Source organism: Anomalospiza imberbis, chromosome 8 (assembly GCF_031753505.1).
Source record: "Anomalospiza imberbis isolate Cuckoo-Finch-1a 21T00152 chromosome 8, ASM3175350v1, whole genome shotgun sequence".
Lineage (NCBI taxonomy): Eukaryota > Metazoa > Chordata > Aves > Passeriformes > Viduidae > Anomalospiza > Anomalospiza imberbis.
Window position 1 is genome coordinate 15711249 of NC_089688.1, and position 21641 is coordinate 15732889.

At 41.4% G+C, this 21641-nt stretch overlaps 1 protein-coding gene across 50 annotated transcripts in view; it reads left to right on the forward strand.

Moving 5' to 3' along the window:
* Positions 1-21641, forward strand: part of SORBS1 (sorbin and SH3 domain containing 1) — a 160655-nt gene that overhangs the window by 123542 nt on the left and 15472 nt on the right. For 29 of the 50 annotated variants that reach the window (XM_068198422.1, XM_068198421.1, XM_068198433.1 and 26 more), the window contains 12 exons: positions 1194-1308; positions 4510-4593; positions 7156-7221; positions 7790-7891; positions 9234-9283; positions 12136-12311; positions 13928-15448; positions 16182-16267; positions 17827-17994; positions 19436-19482; positions 20840-20954; positions 21062-21187. In XM_068198422.1, coding sequence (XP_068054523.1) covers positions 1194-1308; positions 4510-4593; positions 7156-7221; positions 7790-7891; positions 9234-9283; positions 12136-12311; positions 13928-15448; positions 16182-16267; positions 17827-17994; positions 19436-19482; positions 20840-20954; positions 21062-21187 — 2656 coding nt within the window. The remainder of the gene's footprint in view (positions 1-1193; positions 1309-4509; positions 4594-7155; positions 7222-7789; positions 7892-9233; positions 9284-12135; positions 12312-13927; positions 15449-16181; positions 16268-17826; positions 17995-19435; positions 19483-20839; positions 20955-21061; positions 21188-21641) is intronic. The other 21 variants (XM_068198455.1, XM_068198459.1, XM_068198460.1 and 18 more) reach the window with 10 other exon arrangements.

The following is a 21641-nucleotide window of genomic DNA, read 5'->3' on the forward strand; positions in this document are numbered from 1 at the left end:
CTTCCTTATGCAGGAATTTAAGACATAGTGTATTTGCCCTCTGGGAAAACTCTTGCAAGTGAAAGGATTACCATAATTAATGCTTCCTATTATCTAGTGGCAAACCAGGGCCTCACCAGAATTTTCTTTGTGATCAGAGTCTTTAGCAGTCAAGTTAGTCTGGACAGGAAAGATCATCCTTATTAAAATTTGTAGGCTGTTTGTATGCCAATCATTTTGGCTGTCATCTTGCCTTACTTTAGAAAGAAAAAAAATAAATGGGTTGTCTTTGTCTCTTCTCAGCCAGTGGAGAGAGTTTAGGCAGATCAGTGGTTTGTTTCTGTCCTAACCAGATCAGAAGGGTAAGGAAGAGGAAACCTGGAGCAGCAGTTTTGCGTAGATGCCTCAGTTTTGTTTGGTGAATTCTGGGTGAGATAAATCCACATACACATTGCCAATCAAACATAACATGCCAAGAGCAAAATCAGAATTTGTTTATCATCTTAAAAGGGCTGATTTCTTGGGTTTTTTGGAGAGCATTTGTTATTCTGCATTAGGTGTCTGATTATATCAATTTTGGGACCAGCAGGACCTTGTAGGATATGGACCCTGAATGCTTTGTGACTGTTGTTGTTTCAACTGTGTTAGTATAGGCACTGCACAAAATTATAGTGGTTTGGGTAGTCAGTGGACTGTTCTTAGCCATATTAAAATAGAGCCTGAGATAATTCATTCATGTGCCCAGAAAAAACTTCCTTTTGGAATCTAGACTGCCCTCAGAATCCAGAGCAGTGGTAATCAGGTTATCAGTGGCGTGGCTAAAAGGCAGATGTTTAGCAAAAGCAATTTAGTCTGAGTTCTGCTTAAAGTTTGGGCATGTTTATATTTGTGAGCTTAGTTGAAGCCCATCATTAAACTGTTTCCAGTGGGGAAAGATTTAGAAGTCTGGAAGTTTACTGACAGTTCTTAGAATAACCTTCCTCCACTCCAATTATTTCAGCAGCTGAGCTGTTTCCAACTCTGCCTGTGATAGATAAACAAATACCTGTCTGGAGCCCTATCTGAACTGTTCCTCTTGTAGCAGTCTTCTTTCCTAGGTTAAAAAAAGTACCCAGATTAAACCATAATTAATGGGGTAAAGCATCAGTCCAAATTGAGCGTTTATTTCCACAGAAACCACAGTATTTTGGGGTAATTGATCTTTCTTTCCTCAGGACTGACTGGGAGCCTCCAGACAAGAAGGTCGACACCAGAAAATACCGTGCAGAACCCAGGAGCATTTATGACTATCAGCCAGGGAAGTCCTCTGTTCTGAACAACGAAAAGATGGTAATGTTTGATTTATCCTAGTTTGTGCCTTTATCCTGCGATCATGAAATACTCTCTAAAGGCTTGTGTGGTTCTATTTGGATGGGATTCCTTATGCTGACACTGCAGTGCTCGTGTGATGTTGTTTGAAAACTGTTCTGCATAACTTCCTAACATTTTTGTTCTCTATAAAGCAAGATCCAGGGGGGATTGAGAGGCTTCTTTCCTTTTGGACGTGTTGTTTTCCGTGTTAAGTATGGATCACTAACCCTAGTTTTTAATCCATGTTTCACACTGTGACCTGTTCAGCAGCTGTTTTGCCAGCTGTACTTTTTCTAGGGCACAGCATTAGCTGATGCAGGAGGGTTGAAGGCATTATGCAACAGAGAAGGCAGGTTCAGTTTCTATGTTCCTCTGTTGCTTTAAACACTGAACTAGTTTTCAGAGTGCCTTTAGTCTGCCTCAGTGGATGCCTCTGAGGTGCATTAGGATATGGCCATTTTCTGTGGATTGTTTTTTTCCTCAGCTGGATCTCACCACTTCTGTGGCAGAGGTGGCAGGACTCAATGTGAGCTCTCCAGCTATGGTGGAATGTAACTTGGCATATTAAGTGAGCTATTACCAATTTCAGTCTGAATTAGTAAGCAGTGCTGTGAATTGTGACAGCCAGGGACATACAAAAGTCTCTTTCTTCAGTCTTGGTTGAGAATACTTGATCAGTGATAGGCAGAGAGGTGATGCTAACCTCATCAGCCAGTCCAGTATAAATCAGCACAGATCACTAAAGGTCTCTTTCCATGGTGCAAGTGTGACACTGTAACTGCTAGAAAATACTGAATGCTGTTAGTAGTGTATAAAGATAATGCATAAAGATATTCTATTAAAAGCATTAATTTAAAGGATTCAGTTAGAACTGCTAATTGCATGTGAGCTTCCAAATGTAAACTGGACTTTGTACCTTAACAGCTCAGACGTTGATCCATGCATGAAATAGATAAAGGAATACTCCTGAAAAACCTGCCTAGGATTTTACGCGAGAGTGAATAGCAATTTAAATCAATAGAAATGTAAGAATCGAGTCTGATGTGGGACCTGATGCTTCTCCTTAGTATTTTGGTGGGTTTTCTTTTTTCCTTCCAAGAGTAATCAAGGTCCATCACTTTTTGAAGATGCTGCAACCAACTTCTTTTCACACCCGTGTCCCTTCATTGACTTCAACAAAGTTGCTCCTGATGGGGGCATGATCCTAGTGCCTATTGCAATGGGTGGTGGATGACTCCCTCTTGATACCACTGGGTGTTGCCTCAGCCCATTAGAGAAGTGCCAGTGAGGAGTGGTTTGGACATGGTATGACACCTCCATTCCTGCAGTCCATCCTGGAGCCAGATTTCTGCTGACTTAAACATCAGTGTGTCTCACGGTAAACAGACAAGATTAAAACTTGTGGCAAAAGGCCAGCTTCATCTGTGTACTTAAGCATTTGCAAAAGGTCTGTCATCACCAGTGGCACTGTTTACATGTTCAGACTTCATCAGGTACTGAACTGAGCTGTGGAATCAGAGTCTAAAAGCCACAAGCAGAATCATCATCAGCATAACTGAGAAACATTTTACATACAGAGCTCATCAAAACCAAGATGAAAGTGATAGCTACACTATTTCCAGTGTTATTTTATGAGCTTTAATTTGAAGCCATAGAGCAGAGAAGAAAGAAGGCCTTGGAGTAGTAGCTTCACAGTTTCCATCAGTCTCATTAAATATAACAGTACCATAGTGGTTAGTGACTGCATCTTTCAGGGAGGTGCAGGAGATCTGTGAATGCCTCCTGGTAATCACATCCAGGGCTCTGACTAACAGAATGCCAATCCAAAACCATTTCAGAGCAATGAATAGCAATGAATATCCTGTTGATATCATTGAGCTTTGTTTTGATGTAAACACAGTTATATAAGATGAGTGCTTTTAGTTGGAGTGCAGTAAATAAAAAATAGAGGTATTGATTCCTTTGTGCCTTTAAGAAATAGCCAAATCATTCTTCAGGCCATCAGGCATTAAACATGATGTAACTATTTATCTTGCATTGCCTCTCATTCAGCATCAATCCTGAGCTCTTTTCCTAGAGCTTTTTTTTGTGATGCTAATGGCTATGGCAGAATCTGGGACATCCAAGACCAGCACTTTTGTCAACTGCCTCAGTAACCCTGTCACAAAATGATTTCTATGAGGACATTGTGCATCTGTGGGGCTCCTTCTTCCTTGTGATGGAGCACTTGGGATCATACTGGCACAGCAGATATCATGTGCTTATATTTTTAATGCACGGAAATCCACTCTGCCTTTGACTAGGTATACTGAAATGGAAGAATTAGCTAGGTATCTTTTATCCCACACTTTTGGGGAGTGGTACCTCAGAAGCCTTAGCAATGGACTTTTATTCTCTTACCTTACCAGCAGTGTTTTCAAACAGCTACAACTATTCCAATTTTTTTTTTGTTTCATTAAGACAGATGGTATGAATGAAAGGGAATTTCCTTTTCAGCTGTACTGTTTTCTGTCCTGTCTGATTTTCCTTCATTGTAGTTTTGTCTGATACTCTGACATTTATTTGTGAAGAAACATGTAATATTGTCGCTCTATCCGTCCTTTCAGAAGTCTTTCAGGATGCGCTCTCTCTGACATGTGTCTCGTATGATTTAGAAAACCACCTTCCACTCTGTTTGCAGTGTACAGAACAGGGTTTCTCACATGTTCATGTGCTGTTAAAGATGCAGTATTTGATTCAGGTCTTACTGAGTCTCTCTTTTTTTAACCAAATGAAGATTTAAAATAATAATAATGATAAAGTATATGCAGCTTTTGACTTGATAAAAGTGTCTGACAGTAGGACTGACAGACTGCTGGACTCTCTGCTCTTACATTGAGTCTCCCTGTGACTCTGGGCAAGCTGCAGAATCTCTCTCTTTGTGGGTCTCCTGACCTGTAAAATGCAATTCATTCATATTCATGTTGGTCATAATGATGTTATTGGGCTTAACTGATGTTTTCAAAGCAGTTCATGGCCTTTATGAGAAACATGCTGTAGAAATTCCAAATTGTAAGGCTAAATATCTACATTTTAAAATGGAAGCCATGGGATCTGCATCTCTAACAGTCCCTTTCTGTGTATTCTTTGCATAATGTTATCCTTCTCTTTCTTCCATTCCCCTATCACCAACTCCTTTAGACTCGGGATATAAGCCCAGAAGAGATAGATTTAAAGAATGAACCTTGGTATAAATTCTTTTCGGAATTGGAGTTTGGGAAACCGGTAAGTTTGATAGTTGCAATGACCAATGAAGTCAACCTACTTTTTTTTTTTCTTTTTTTCTTTTTTTTATGATTGTCACATCTCTTTCCTAGGCCCTAAATCTGAAACAGCTGCCTTACTCATTTAAAGATGTGATTGTACGTAATGTCATCCTGGTACTAACATAAAGCAGCTGTTCTGTGGCCACTTTTTAGTGTTTTGAAGCCATTTACAAACATTCCCCACCTTTCAGCACTATGTACCAACAAGGTAATATTTTTTCACACAGCGTAGTTCAAACTGCATTTTTGTTGTTAATGTTAGAAATAATACCCTCCTCTCGTTCTTAAAAGTTCATATTCAAAGCCCTTATTCTCCTTCTGCCTAACAAGATCTAGGATGGCTGATAGGTAGCTTTAAGTCAAGGAGAATTATTTGAGTCTGAGAACAGTGTTCTTTCTTTGCAAATGGAGCTGTGTTGCTATGTGTGGAGAGAAAAAATAGGCCTCGATTTCCCCTCTGGAAAAAGATGAACTAAAGCTTAATTATTCAATAGGACAAAGAACATTTTGGTGGAGGGAACACATCAGTGGTCATGGCTACTGAGAAAAAATGTGACTTTAAAGCATTTTATGGCTTGGTTCTTACTGATTAAACACTATTAACTTAGTTATTAAATACTGTGTAATAAGCTACTCTTACTGCACCAGAGGGTCAGTATCAGCCTCTCACATGTATTCAAACATAGTGATGGTTTCTCATTTCTGTTTTCCCCTTGAGGTCAATAGTCAAATGCCCATGCACACAAATTTTGAGTGCTGCTGAGATTCCATGTGTGTACAACAAAACAGAAGTATGTTTTAAGGTTCAGTACTGTCTTCAAAGGCAACTGCACATGGACACTAGAGAGCAGATTTCCTTTAAATCTCGTCTTTGTTCTGGCAGAAGTGGCAAAGTTCCTCTGCACAGAGTGTAGCTACCTGGAGTTGTGTGCTCAGTCTGATCACATCATAAAAATAGTATAATTTTTGCTGGAAAGCAAAAATGTGCAGTGGTTGAGTAGTCCAGTCTTTCATAGAAAACTATGTTTTATAGCTATGGACCTTCCACACTAAGCTAAAGAAGTTTCTGCAGTGTTTGAGATGAGACCTCCTAATATTTAAGCAGTAAAAGTCAGATAAATCTCACCTTGATGAGGCTTTTAAGTGTTGTCAATGTAAGGATTTAACTCCTCACAACTTGTAATGGTTTAAGGTTTCCACAGTGAGAAGAAACCTGCTTATATTTGTTGCCATGTAATTAATAGCCATCTGGTTTTGCAACGAGTTAAGGTTTGTCATCTCTGTGGTCTTTTGAGTTAGTGTGAGTTAATGGAAAATATGTCAAAGAAAGAAAAGCATGTATGCCCTTGGTCCTTTCTACGTGTGGGGGTATACCTGTTCTTTAGAAGTGTGGATTTGTGCTTTTAGTCATGCAGCCTTGGCCTCATTCCAGAAGAGGGTATCTCACGGCAATCTGTCTCATGTTCAGCAGACCATCAGTTCTGGTGACAAGCTGCCCACCTTGCTCAGGGCACTTTTGTCAAGTGCTGCTCTCTTATAAGGCTTGCCTTGAACTTGCTTCAGTTCCAAAGCCATGCAGCCATGCCCCCCAAGAACGATGCCAGTTCCTGAATGTGGAACTCCATAAAATAGTGTGTCAGTGTCAGGCACTTGAATTCAGGATGCCATCTCAGACTTTTATAGCTGGCAAGCCTTTTCTGAGCTTTGTTGCCACGGCCCAAAGAAAATGCTTTTTGTAGCTTTGCTCACTGCAGTCATGGGAGTCCAGTCTGGTCTTTTACTCTGAATAATCCTGCCTGATGCTTACATGTTCATCCAAACAGGAAAAAAATCCATTTTGAAATCGGCTCTTTCAGCTGTAGGACAAATTTTAAATAGCTAGTTCCCAAACTCTCTTGGGTCCCATTCTGTCCACCAAAAATCCCCACAAACAAACCCCCAAACCAGTGAAATAAAAAATAACAACTCTGCATTCTCATTGCCCCACAATGCCACCACGGGGAAATCAGCCATTTGTTCACATGGTATGTATTCATACGCTGGTGGAAGTGAAAAAGGTTTTCCCTTTTCTTTATCAAAGGCCCTTGGTTTACCCTTTCCTTTTGAAAAGAAGAATGAGCAAAACAAATGCTTTTTATGACTGTGTGGTTCCCTCCCCCCGCCATTTTGTTTTGGTTTTTTGTTAAGAATGCTTTAGCCAACAGCTATGGGCACCTTCTAGAGAGTCCAAAATCCTGTAGAGCACCTTGCAAAAAAAGAATTTCTAAAAACGGCCCCTTCCACACTGCATGTATGTTCCCTTTTGCCCCACAATGATATCTTGATATTTATGCTATTGCAGATTTAGTCCTCTTTCTCTCTCTCTTTCTCCGTTGTGGTTTGTTGTTATTTTATAATTTCTTTTCAGTGTTGATGCAAATTCCCTATTGTATTTCCCCTCTGTTCTAATCCAATTTCCATATTCTCTGTGATGTCTTTCCTTATCTTCATTTCCTCATTTCCTTCCTCTGCTTTCCATCAGCCTCCAAAAAAGATTTGGGATTATACTCCTGGAGATTGCTCTATCCTTACTAGAGAGGATAGAAAGGTAATTGTGTCTCACGTACGTTGCACTACAGCATCTAGCGCGTATATATGTGTGTATGTGGTTTTCTTTTCTTTTTTTCTTGTAGCATTGCTTGGGTTTTGTGTGCTTGTGAGTGATTTTCTTTTTTAATTGGGCTTGAGCTCATTAGCCTAACAATTAAGTAGCTAGTAAATTGATTTAATAAACAATTCTTAAATCATAATCAGCCATAATTTTGAGTGGTTGTTTTGCTATCTTGACTTGAAATGATAATTGTACTAACAGCATATTGCATATTATTACAGTATCTTTTTTTTTTCTTTACAGGTGGGTTTTATAACTTTATGGATTGTAGAAATAGATTCTAGCAGGCCTGTGCATCTCTTGATTTTAATGTTAATTGCCTAAAACTATTTCCTCTATAATGATTGAAACATGATTAGTTGCTAGTGGTTTTCTCTGTATTGTCCATACCACCATCCTCTTTTTCGATTAAAAAAGCTCTCTTTTTTTTTCAAAATTAACATTCCTTTGGTTTCCCCTAACCCTAAGCATTGTTTTCCCATTCTTCTTCTCCTTCTTTAACCAGAGTGATCTAGAAAAAGACCTCTACCTCTACCAGACTGAGTTAGAGGCAGATTTAGAAAAAATGGAGAAGCTTTATAAAGCACCACATAAAAAGCCACAGAAGGTATTTCCTGTTCTTTTCATGCTGCCAATCCCCGTTTCCAAACTCTCTGCTCTAATCTATTCACTGCTGGATGATTATTAAATGAGGTTGGGATAAATAATGGTTCTGAATGTTCTGACTGCATGGCTTGCTGTGTCGCTGTCAGAAATAATAGAATGTGATGCTGAGAATCCAGCTTGAAATCCATTTCAGATACAGTGATTTCGTCTCTCACCCCACCACCGCGTCTGCATTCCGCTGCCCCCACCCCCATCCCAGTCCCCATTTCAGGTTTAGAATTCAGTGTCTGCAAAAAAAACCCTCTCTAGTTTTCACATGAATAGGCAGCAGCGGCAATCAGCTTAAAATTCTTGGTTGGCGTGTCACGTCATCATCTCGTGCCTTTCAAGCGTGTTGCCATCTACTCTGCCTTCTTACAAGCTCCACTCTCTGCTTGGAGCTCACGCCTACCCATGATTTTGGATATTCCTGAGAGATTTTACACAATTTTCCTAATGCTGCACCTTGCCATGGCCTTCTAGGGCAGGTCAGCTGCTGCTGCTGCTTCGAGGGTCTGCAGCACTCGAACCATGAAATGATAGATTAATTGGTAACACGCCATTTTTTCTTTTTTCTGTTGCTGATTTTTTTTTGAAGCTGCGGCATTTCACCAGGACTTGGAAAAGCTGCTTTTTCAAACCCAAGATTTGCTTTTTCTTCCTAGATAGAAATCCTCACATAGATGAGGGGGCACCAAATAGAAAATTGCTCCTAAAATTGCCTTCAATTTTTAAATAATGTGTCTAAGAAGCATTAGATGGATTTAAAGCAAGCGGCTAAGAACTGGCTTTTGCTATTGAACCTGTGCAGCTGGCATTGCTTCTCTTAAGTAAGGAAACTGAACTGAAATGTCGCTTTTCTTCTTAGAGCTTTGATATTTTTGAACGCTGAGGAATGTATTGTGCTGCAGAAATGTAATACACCTTTAAAGCAAAGGCGGGCAGTGACCGGTTGGGGAAAGCTTGGGGAAATAATTATGAGCATGTGTCTCCTGGTCATGGCCCAGCTGGTTATCTCTTCTTGCTTTTGGCTTTATTCACAATGACTCATTTGCGGACAAAAGAATAGGCACTGCGAAAAAGCATCCGCTGTGCTAAAAACCTGTCACTGCCCTGAAGGAACTCACGAAAATTGTTGCTTTTCTGCAAAGACATTGACAGCTTAAATTGCATTTAGATTTAAACCTCAATGTCTCTTATAGGCTAATATTGAAGCAATAGATGGAAAATTACTTAAGCAAGCCTTTTTCTTTCTCCTCACATGTAAGTGCATATCAATGACTCCTTTGTTTGGACTTTTGCAGAATACAGCAGGTGTTACTCCTCTGGAAACTTCCACAGACCATTCTTCCTAGTAAGTTTTTCAATTGCTTGTTGATGTCTCTTTTAATATCTGAGGTCATGTAGGACAGGGTGTTGGATGTTGGAAAAACTTTGGCTTTTTGGGGGATGGATATAGACAAATGCATGTACCATAAGAATTATATGTGTGCTTTAGGTGAGTCCTCGTACATTGTCTGAGTTTTAATCCAGAATGTGTTTTGAAGTGATTACATGAGTGATTGCATTGTCTATGTAGGATTTGCTGATTGTGCTAGGCAGTGGCTTTAAAAAAATCAACAGACCTTTAACGTCATTTGATGAATTTTGCAAATTGACTGTATCTTCACACAAGTAACATTATTGTGTGGAATACACAAAAATTGTTTGCTACACATGTGCAATAGATAGGCTGCTGCTAGGTATTCCATGTTACATGCACCAGATCAGATGGATGACATTGATGAAAAGCAGTAATTTTCCAGCCTACAGGAAGGGAACAGTGGTAGGAGTAACAATACTTCTCAAAGATCTATTGGGCACTGCTTTTTCAGCAGAATATGTAATGAACAGTATATTCTGTGTAAATGAGTTGTACATGGAGTTATTTTGTTTTAGAAGAGGAGCACACACACACAAAATGCAGAGCAAAATGCTGAGCTGTGTTGAGTTACTAGAGTTATTCTGAGTTATTTGAGCCACAGAGCCAGCTCCTACTGTGAGCCTACTGCTCCTTGTAATTGTACTGAATGCCCCGTGTCCATAGGCACAGTGATCCCCTCTGTGAGGATGGTTTGTTAAAGAAAGGCAGTTTCTCCTCCAGATGTCCATTAATACTGTGTATGTTCACTGCCCCTCTGAGGGCCTTAGAGATCTCCTGTACTTCTTTCAATCAGCACAGTTTCCTTCTGTCTGTGTTCATTCTGCCGGGAAACCCACACAACCACTGCAACTGTTTAATTTTGGTAGGAAGAGAGCAATAAAGTAAGTAGGAATCCCAGTGATTAGCATAAATATTGTATGTTTGCAAGCAACTGGTAGGGTTTCTGTTCATGGCAGCACTGTCTGTGCCACACAGAGTATTCAGGAATGCCAGTGGAGAGGAAGCAAGCTGAGTATGCTGGGAATGGGACACAAGAGTGAGGCCCGGTGGAGTTACACATTTTTCCCTGCCCTGCCATAGAGAGCAGAGAGAAAAGATAGCTGGAGTTTATTGTTTTGGGGTTTTTTGCAATGTTGCTCTCCATTCATTCACCTGATGTTGCAGGCTGCTTTGGCTCCAATACAGTACTGCTTGCTGGCCTGAATAAGGAGCAGCTAGTAAAGAGATTCACCAAATGCCTCCTCTATCGCCCCCAGGTTTAGTCCCAAAGGAGATTGTTTTAACGCTTTGTTTTTTAACAGCTAGGCTAACTATTAACCTCAGGGCAATCCTTATTCCCTGCAGCAACTGGCTGGGTTTCCTCAGGTACCTGACAAAGAGATGCACTCTTTATCAAAGAGATAACCCTGATAAACAACAGCTTTGTAGCTATGGGTCTGTTTGAGCATTGTCTATGTTGAAAAACTGACCGTATTCCCTTTCTCTTTCATGGTGCTTTTCATGAGCTTTTCCTCCAGAAAGCAATTTATGGGACTGCATATGACCTGGTTTTCCTTGTCCAGAAACTAAAGTCATATTTGTGATCCAGACATTGTGTAATTCCACCTCCATAGCCAGTCCTCTGATGTGTTTAAAGCTTTCTCTTTACCCCAGAAGTACAGCATCTATCCAAAATAAACAGATATAACCACAAACATTTCCAAATTCTCATAAATTTGAATCACTCTTGGACATCAGGATGTCAAATATTTCTATTAATTGGAAAATCTGTATATTTATATTTTTTCAAATTTTCCAGCAGTCATGCTTTGGTCCCAGAATAGCTTTGTGTGAGACTCCATCTTATTCTGAAGAGCCTGGTTGAGCAGGAGAACTGGTATCAGATTAGCTTAGTTTTTAGGAAAGCAGTCTGCCTGATTGCTTAGTAAGTTTTTTTGCACCTGGAAAGGCAATTTATACCATTTATACTGGCATTGCCAGTTATTATTTTGGAGAGAAAATAGGGAAATCTAGAAATCAGATGCGTGAGCATACTTGTGCTTAGGTTCATGACTAGAAAAGGGATTTGCAATAAATTTCTAGTCTTTAAAAACCTAAGAAATTAAAATTGTACTAATTTTAACATAAGTCTGTTTATATATATGCATGGTAGACCTAGAGTCCAGGATTTTTTATTCCATGTAGTGGCAGCCTCTGGCAAAGCTGAACAGAATTGTGTGCATCTGGGAATTTCTCTGGCACTTAAAACAGTGTAGAATCTGTAGCACTTTACTATTGCTTCTCTGCACAGTCCCTCACTGATGGGCTTCAGAAACTGGTCAGGGAATCTTGAACTGTAGTGTTGGCTGGGAGGCTGAACTGGGTGAGGTGGCCCCCTGAGCAGCTGTGCTTTGTAAGCATTGGACAGGCATGGCTGGTGTTTAAGGAGAGAGAACTGGAAGCTGGAAGGTTTTGTGTACTTCCAGCTAGCCACTGAATTTCATTGTGTCTGCAAAGAAATCAACTCTGTGACTGTTGTCTCGTCTGTAAAATAGAGGAATGCTTTCCTGCTGCCTGTTTCCTGGGGGACTAAGACTGGAGAGTTTCCTCAAGTGGAGGATACTTTGGTAGTGCCAAACACAGAACACTATTGCAATGTATTCATAACCTCTTCATCAGCATCAGTTCTTCATGCACAGTCTATTCTGTGCTCACGAGTGTGGTTTTCTCTTACTTTACATTGAAGCTCTCAGCAGACAGGTGTGACCTCCTGGTGTCCCTTTCCTTTTTCATGTGTATTTCAGCTCCACTTATTCACCCAGCTACCATGCAGTGAAGAGGGAGTCAGAGCTAGCTGTGGGGGACCCTGCTGCCTTGGAGAATGAAAGGCAGATTTACAAGAGTGTGCTGGAAGGTGGAGATATCCCATTCCAGGGGCTGAGTGGTCTCAAGCGACCTTCAAGCTCTGCTTCCACAAAAGGTAGGTGGTTAGAACACTAACCTCTTCTCCTTCTGCAAAGTGTCAAAAGCCAGGTGATATGGGCAAACTGTTGCAAGGTTTAGAGTCCTATTCAAGCCAGTTGAGATTTATGCTATTCTTCCTCTCTGCCATCCCCAGTGTTCCCTCCTTTTTTCTCTCAGACCACAATGGCCAATATTTTTAATGATGCCTTTAACTGATCCAGGTTCCTCTTCTCAAGAGAGATCAGCTCCCTCCATTCAGCACCTCAGCCACAGCCCACACCCTCATGTTCTTCCTCAAGGCTGCTTAGGCTGGCCTTGCTATCCATCTGCTCCCACTGCCTTGCCATTCTAGAGCCCTTCCCTGGCTTTTCTGTTCTCCGCACAGCAGTATCTCAGCAGGCCACAGCAGTCTGCTGGCCTGGCTACCCTGGTGTAGCTGGTGCCCTGTGCTGCTCAGCCTCCTGCCTGCCAGGGCTGTGCAGAGAATGCACTGACACTGAACCAGCAATTGCTGGCTGAACCAGCCCTGCAGGCTCCAGGAATGTGAGCCAGAAGAGACCAATCTCCTCCTCTTCCCTCCCCCTACTGCAGACTCTCTAAAAGAGACAAGGAAGAGCATGACTCCCATCAGGGAATTGTACTGGGGAATGTATCTCTGAGCCAACTTCGACCTAAAAATGGCTTGAGATGGGGAGAGGACTGGAGAAGGAATGTGCTGGGTTTCTGAACTGCTCTCCCTAAAAATAGTACATCATACCAAAAAGGTCTGTCTCCATCTTCCAGCTGTTTTTCAGCATTTTGTCAGGCCTGTAGGGCAGGGAATCAAACTGGATCTGAACACAAAAATCTGTTCAAACAGTTCCCCAAACTGCAATTGAACCTGAATGGTTATTTTGACATTTGAATTTGAACTCAAATCGGAAACAGACCTAAAAACTGCAGTCTAAGCTGAAACCAGACTGAATCCTATTAAAAAAAAAAAAAAAAAAAACAAAACAAAAAAAAAAAAACCCACAATGTCCTGATCTGACTCCTTCAATTTTAAAGCAACCATGGCCAACCACATTGTCTGAAGGACACTCAGCTTATTCCTAGTATGGGGAATCTCTAAGCAGGCATCTCTTGGGCTAGGTCAGCTGATGTGGTGTGCTTGTGCTAGCACAGTCAGCCTCTGATTGTTTTCTTCCTCCCAGGAATAAACTGTTTGGCAAGCACTGTGGTGAGACCATAGTAGGTGTGATTACAGGCTTGGTATTAAGCCATTTTTGCAATGTTAGTGTCTCTGCATTCTTGCTGACACCCTGATCCTGCCCAGAGTTCAGCTGCCCTTTTCCATGGTGCCACGGCTTCCCTGGAAGCTCATGACGCTTAGCACTTTTTAGGAGGGTACTTTAAAAGTGCTTCAGATTTGCTTCTGGCCAAGCCTCTCATTTTTGAAACGTTAGCAGCACTTCACCTACTCCTCTAAGTGTGGCTTGTTTTACAGTTTCTTCTTGCTTTTCTTTATGTTTTGGAATTTTGTTTCTTTAAGGTGCATTTTATGAAATCCAAGCATGTTCTTTCTCCTTTCTCAATAGCTTTCTAGCATTTAAGCTAACAGGTTGTATTTATTTTATTCTGCATGCTTACCAGTGGATCGTAAAGGTGGGAATGCTCATATGACTGCACCCTCTTCAGTTAATAGCCGAACCTTTAATGCTAGTCATACCGGTATGTTAGGTCACGCATGTAAACATAAGAAGCCTTTATCAGCTGCCAAAGCCTGCATTACTGAAATCCTCCCTTCTAAATTCAAACCCAAACTAGCAGCTCCAGCTGTTCTTGTACAGGACAAGACGGGTATCTTGCTGTCTCATGAGAAAGCTCAAAGCTGCGAAAACCTTCGTAGCTCCACCACCTTGTTTGATAATAAAAAGGCTTTCATGGTAGACATAGGGGAAAGCATAGAAAACATCTTGATGAAGTCGAAGCAAGAGTATGTCATTAAATCTGGCAGTACCATGAGCCTGCAGGAGTATGGTACCAACTCTAGGAAAGGCTACCTGTTCGCTGCCTCCAGAAAGAGTGGGGTGGAGTTTACAACACTCTATAAAGACATGCACCAGATCAACCGGTCCAGGATCCATTTGGACACCGTCTCCTCCTGCAGCGTGAAGGATATTGCATCTCAGTTTGAGAATGAAGCAAAGGACAGGATGGAGCAGAGCCTTAGTCGAGAGGATTCAGAGCAGATCCCCAAAGACACTGTTTCCTCCCGTATCAGTGCCTTTGAGCAGCTGATCCAGAGATCCCGATCAATGCCCTCACTTGACTTTTCCATTGGGCAAAACAAACCCACCACTTCTCTTCAGTCTAAAACTTGTCTGAGTGCTGCATACTCTGCAGAGATTCTTCTGGATTTGTCAAAAGCACACCAAGAAGAGAAGGATGTTGCCAGCTTTGCAGATAAATCCTCCCGCTCCTGCAGCAATGTGGAAGACACAGCTTCAGATGTCAGTGATGTCATCCCTATGGACGCACTCTCAGCTTGCACTGATGAGATAGATCTTCTCTCAAATGCCTCAAATGACAGTGGCAGCGGCAGCAGCAACCTGAATGGGCCTCAGAAGCATAAAATCAATAGATGCAAAGGCGCATGCCCAGCTTCCTACACCAGGTTCACTACCATCCGAAGGCATGAACAGCAGCAGTCCTCCAGGAACCCTGATTCCAAAGGGGATGTCTATGGGGACAGGCATATGCTCCCCAGAAATGTCTATCTAATGAGCCCACTCCCATTCCGATTGAAAAAGCCCTTCCAACACAAAGCCTGCAGAACTCCGCCCCCAGAGTGCCTGGCCAGCCTGGCAGTGCCCAGCCCTGAGAACCCAGATGACCCCATACAGCTGCAAGGGAGTGTAGGAAACAAGAATCACCACTCCCAGCACCAACCTTGCTCCAGAAGTGGGCCTCTTGCTCCCAGGCGCCTGTCCTCCTTTGACATTGTGGAGAGGCTTAGCTACTTCCCCACCATGGGATCTAGCTGGAATAGCTTCATGGGCCGGGCTGACACTCCTGACTCCTTAAACAATGGGAACCCTGTTTCATATGCCCTCTACCACAGCCTGGACACAAACAACAACCCGCAAAGTGAACTTGGGACGTACCTAGGAGGTGGTTTTTGTGTTCTTTACCGGTGTCCTTTTATCTGTCTTCTTTCTTCCATTTTCCTCCTCTTTTCTTCCACAACCCTTGCATTTTTATGTCCCACCTTTACATTCCATGACTCTCTGGTTTTTTTCCCCTAGTGCGTCTAATGTCCTTTTGCGTGTCTTGCTGAGCAGTTTTGTTCAGGGCTTGTTAACAGCTGCACTTCTGAGAAACAATTTCTGCTGCATTTCTAATCACATCAGGTTCAATTTATCTCTCAAGCAGCTCTGGGGATGCAAGAATCTCAACATGAGATATTTCTAGTCCTGTATCATTTACACCAATATAAACCAAACCCAGATTATTTGCTTTAAGGAGTAGTTTCTCAAGGTCTGGTTGTGTTTGCGTGTGTGTATTAAACTTTTCTCAACAGTAAAATGCCAAATCATACTTTGATGACAGTCATACTTTGATGATAGTGAATCTTTTCCTCACAAAGTCCTTCTATGTCTTTAGTCTTTCCTGCATCATTATTTTCTCCCTGTTCTTGGATCTTTGTTCACATGTAGAGCCCAAAAGGGAAAAAAATGAAAATGGATCAATAATCAACATCTGATTGGCAATTTGGTCAATGGCAAGTGAGAATCCTTACTGTCATAATGGAAACAAATTGTTTAAAAATATCTATTTTTTTCCTTTCTGGTTATGCTAGATAAATCCATGTGTATTTTAACTTCCTTATGTTGTTTTGAGGTAGATTCAGAATCACCAAGGCATTTTGCACCAGTTGATTACATGGAAACTCCAGAGGAAATTCTCCGCAGGCGGCATGATGATAAAGAGGTAATGCCCTCCTTTATGGCCTTATAACAGTACTAGCAGCTCCACATACAAGAAATACAACATTCAGCCTTACATAAGGACAGCTTGTATGTCCATGGCTATGTGTCCTGGAAGTTAGAGTAACAAGCAGTAACTAGTATGTTTTACTTTCAATACTCTCTGCCACTGATTTGCTGTGTAATGTGTATAGTCCAGTTCAGCTTGTTTCAAATAAACCTTATAGTTCTTATCAATTGCACAAAATTACATACAGAGGCTTTAAGTAATATAAAAAGGTTGGAAATATATGTGAGAAGTGGTACAACACCCTGGTACTTGCAGAAAAAGACTGGTAATCTGTAATTGTTCTTCATGCAAGCCACTTGAGTCAGTGTTAACCAAACTCGTGAAAACACTATTATTCCTGTGGGGGTCCTCAAGTTTTGAACAGTGAGTGTAAGATGTTTTAAGCTATCAGAACGTGGTAAGTTTCCCCCCAGTGCAAACTAGAATTCTTTATGGTGTCTGAAGTTGTTGTCAACAGAATGTAGCAGTCCTTTTTGAAATGGCTGGGTAACAGTGGGACAAGCTGAAATAATAGGAAAGCCACATAGACTTTTCAGCACTGAGTGTGTTCAAGCTGAGTTAAAGAAGTTATAAAGTGCTTGCTTTCCTGGAAGATGGAACTAATTTCCCTTGCTGGTGGGGTGGAGGGGGGAGTTTTGCTTTTGGTGTTAACTTTCTGGGTTCAGATAATGTTTATACATGCTTTGAAATATGGTAAAACCTGTTCTTAATTCCTGTGTGAAAAATGTTTTTTGCTCTCTTCTCCTTTGAAAGTTAGTAATTCCCCCACTTCCAAAATCCAGCATGAAAACTTATGTAAGATCAAAAACCTCAATTCAGTAAGACCTTCTGTTTTCAAATGAGTTAGCACTCAGCTGAACTCTTCAGCCTATAGTCAGCCCCAGAAAGTGGAAGAATCCTTCTGTGCAGGTGCACAAGAATGCATGTTTCCATTCAATGTGCCAGAGACTTTAGAGATCTAAAATAATTTTTAGGTGTCTATTTACTTTATTTTACAAAGTGTGTTATAAGAGCTCAAAAGAAGTATGGGAGAACCTGAATGTGGTTAGGCACTCTCCCAAACTCCTTGCAAGGTTTAGGAGAATTTGATGCCTTGGAACTCAATGGGGCTGATTCAGGTCTCTTGGAAGTCAATGAGAGATACTTCTTTTTGGTGGAAGGGGGTTTAGATCAGGTCTTTGCATTATCAGCAGTCTTCTTAGAAGCTTCTAAGACCTGCCCAAAACTTAGAAACAAACTCCTCAGTGACTTCCATCAGCTTTGGATCAGATCCTCTGTATGAGCTGGATTTCAGTTACGCCGTAATGATGATGTACCTTCTGTGTTTGTAAAATGAAAGGGTATTGTTTAGTTAGTAGAAGCAATGATTTTATACTAAACTGCAAAGCCCAGCTATTTGCAGGGAACTCGGGAATCTTAAGTCAAATTTACGGCAGCTTTTGAATGCCTTTAACTAGATGATTTACTGCCCATTTTATGCAATTTTATGGCAGAAACTTTTAGAGGACCAGAGACGGCTTAAACGTGAGCAAGAAGAAGCTGATATTGCCGCTAGAAGGCACACAGGGGTTATTCCAACGCACCATCAGTTTATCACTAATGAACGATTTGGGGACCTCCTAAATGTAGACGATACAGCAAAGAGGAAATCTGGGTCAGAGGTCTGTTTTAGTTACCTCAGTCTGCTGCTTGACCCAAAGCAATAATTGCCTCTCACAATATTGTGCTTTAGGCCGACATTAGCTCTTCAGAGAATGTCGTTTGTTGTTTTTTTTCCACCTTCCCTTTTCCCATTCTGGCTTCATTTAGATCTGCTTTGACTTTTATGCCTGGTAAATTAATTGATATCTCTATACCAAGCTGCATATATTAAAGCATGCCTGCTGAGAATTGCTGGTGCACACCTGTGATGCATGCCTTTAAATATCAGCTACTTAGACAATGGAAGGCATTCTACATCTTTTGCATCATATTGCTACGTTGTCTTCTTGTCTGTGCCTTATGCTTAGAAACTTCATGTCTTGTTGATCCTGGCCATGCGGCTGTCACATAGTTGTATTTTTTTAGAAATATGTTGTTTCTTCTCTTGAAACATGCTTAAAGCCCTTTAGAAACATTCAGAAAAAAGTCTCAGCATGTTTCACTACATTCAGCCTGGTTGGACTTTCTGAAAGAGACAAAGGAGGAGGTACATATTTTTTCCATGAGCCCAAGGCACTTTTCTGGAGGGCTGGATGTTGTGTCCAGGTTTTATGGCCAAATGCCTTTCCTGCCTCACGGGGATTGCTGCTGGGCTCTTGACAGCAGCTCTGTTTCCCCAGCAGTGCTGCACTGTGGTGGTGGGTGGGCTGCTCACCATGTGGATGGAGTACACCTGTCTGCTCTTTAGTTTCAAATGCTCTGGAACCTCATCAATGTGACTGCTTTGTATTGTATGCTCTGCTACCAAAATGACTGTAAAGTTGTCTGAATATTTCGTGGCCATTAGAAAATCAGCCAATTAAACCTTTTAGAGCCCAGGCCTGCTGTCAACATACATTTTGGTTCTTTAGCCACTGAAGACTTTTTTTAAAATGTGTGCCTAATTTATTCATATTTCCTTTTCACCTTTGTCTCTTTCCTACCAATTGATACAGAGTACATGGGTCACATTTCAGTATTCAGCAGGGCCAGGTAATAATCAATAAGAGCCACATCAAATAACATCCTACTATTTTCCCAGCTAGTAAATTTTGCTTTTCCATTTAAATGTCAAGAGAAATTTGGTCCTGGAGCCCCAGTAACTGTAGTTACTGGATCAGCTTTCATTCTTCAGGGTTAGTCACATTAAAAGTTGACTGCTGTTAAATCCATTTCCTGTAGAGCTCCTAATTATTGCTATGCTAGAAGTTGGCACTTTGTGTCCTGGTGGGAGATGCCCATCCAGCATATTTGGATTGTAATACCAGTTGCACGCAAGCTTGTAGCAGAATACCTGCATTCAATTTCCTCCCCATGCTAATCTTAGCTGTAGAAGAGTTTGGGTAATTTTCCTCAGAAGAGGGTTGAAAACCTAATTATTATTTTAATTTTTTTTTTGTTTGTTTTTTTTTTGATCTCCAGATGAGACCTGCTAGAGCCAAGTTTGACTTTAAAGCACAGACACTAAAGTGAGTACAGTTCGTTGCTCCTACCTGGAGTGTTCTCTCTCTGCTTTTTCCCCTAGGATGCAGCATTTTTGAAGTGTCATGTAATTGGACTCATGTTTTAGGGTGTCTTCAGTACCCAAAGCAAAGTTGTCCATAGTAAGGCAGGGAAAAGTAATATGAACCTTGCAGTTCATAGCATCTAAAGGACCTTTAGGAAAATGTCTTCTTTCTCAGGGCATCTCTATCCCACATGATTTTTAGGACAAACCTGCATTCTTTACTGCAACAAGTGAGTGCTCTGCACTGCAGGTGGGTGGAGCCACAGGAGAAGATCATCCTTTTCACTGTGCAAAGGATAGCCCATGAGCAGAAGTTAAGCAGATGCCCTACTCTAAGCATGTGGGCCCCTTTGGGTGAATCCCATGGCACTACTTGGTCTTTTTAGGGAAGACTGCTGTGAAGAGAAGGCCTGGAAAGCCTCTGTCTCAGTATGAGCCTGGAGAAGCTCTCATTTTAACATTGCTAGAGAGGGAAGAAAGAAGAACAGAATTCAATGAAGGATCTGCATGGATGAGCTAATGTCCTGAGAATATTTTTTATATATTCTTATAGGTGATGATTTGTAATAATTTAAATACAATCTCCCCAGCACCTATAATAAAACTGAGGAAGATTAGGTGTAGCTCTTGTGTCCCTTGAGTAGAACATATCAGGATGCAAGACAAAAGTAAAGCAGAGCTTGTAAAAATCATCTTAGAAAAGGCTGTGTTGCTTATTTTCCTCTGGGGACCCAAGTAGTAAGTTTATGAGCCTAGTACAAGCTGGCCACAGTTCTTCAAGCTGCAGACATTCATAATTTTAGTACTGAAGCCTGTAGATTGAAATTCCAACTTTTAGCCCAGTTGAGGTCAGTGATTGCACAACTGCAGGCTGACCATCAGTGCAATCATTGCAGGATCAACTTCGCCATCTGAGTACGTTAATCTAATCAGCAAACTAGCTCAGATTAAAATCATATGTCTCTTTGGAAGGTGCTTGTGACATGACTGTTTCAAAACATGAATTGAGGGCTGCTCGTCATATCCAACGTGGAAAGTAGCCAGAGTCCTATTTAGCTTGGCCCCATTGCCTCTGGAGAGCATGTGGTTATTAGGGCCCTCACAGGCCAACTTTTTTGACAGAATGCCCGAAGAACAAGCAAGGTCTTGCACATCACGATATGAACAGAGTAATCCTCAACATTTAGTTTGTGCTTTGGGTGGAGAATGATGTGCATCAACATGCTGATGCACACCTTGGTACCTAGGGATTGCTGGACAGAAAAACACATCTGTTCTCCTCCAGTGAAGTTCTGATGGAGTGCTTGTGTTCTTAACAGGGAACTTCCTCTGCAAAAAGGAGATATTGTTTACATTTATAAGCAGATTGACCAGAACTGGCTCGAAGGTGAACACCATGGCAGAGTTGGCATCTTCCCACGATCATACGTAGAGGTAGCTACTTTCCTTGCAGGTGTTCTCTTTGTCCACTCCCTTTCTGCCTGAGACCACTTTATGGGCTTCGAGTATGAGACTTAGCGGACTCTGTTTGTTCATTCTAGTTCCTTCCACCAGCTGAGAAGGCTCAACCCAAAAAGCCGTTACCATTGCAAGTATTGGAATATGGAGATGCGATTGCTAAGTTCAACTTCAATGGGGATACCCAAGTGGAAATGTCCTTCAGGAAGGTAGGACTTCTGTTGTGTTGATTAATTGAATCCAGACATGATGATGTTTTTTAGCACTTGTAACTTGCAATTTCCAAATGAAAGCTCCAATAAAATAAACTCTGTATTCAGGAAGGATTCCTCCTCATCACCCATGTTTTTAATCTACAGTCATTATGTAGTGCATTGCAGTTTTTGTTGCAGGTAGGCTAAATCAAGAAGTGCCAATTGTTTCCTTAGGTCCAACTGAGAAGATACTTTGAACACAAGTGCTGGAACCTGGCTCTGCAAGGCAAATTAGCTACTTGGTGAGAGGTCTTTCCAGGTTGGTTAGATTCAGTGGAGGCCCACACAGTTATATGATAATGGTGATGTAGAAAAGAAGGAAACTGGACTCACCTTCCCCATACTACAAGCCGAATCATTGAGCAAGCCAGGTTCCGCAGTATTGAAGTGACTGGCTAGACTGACTGCA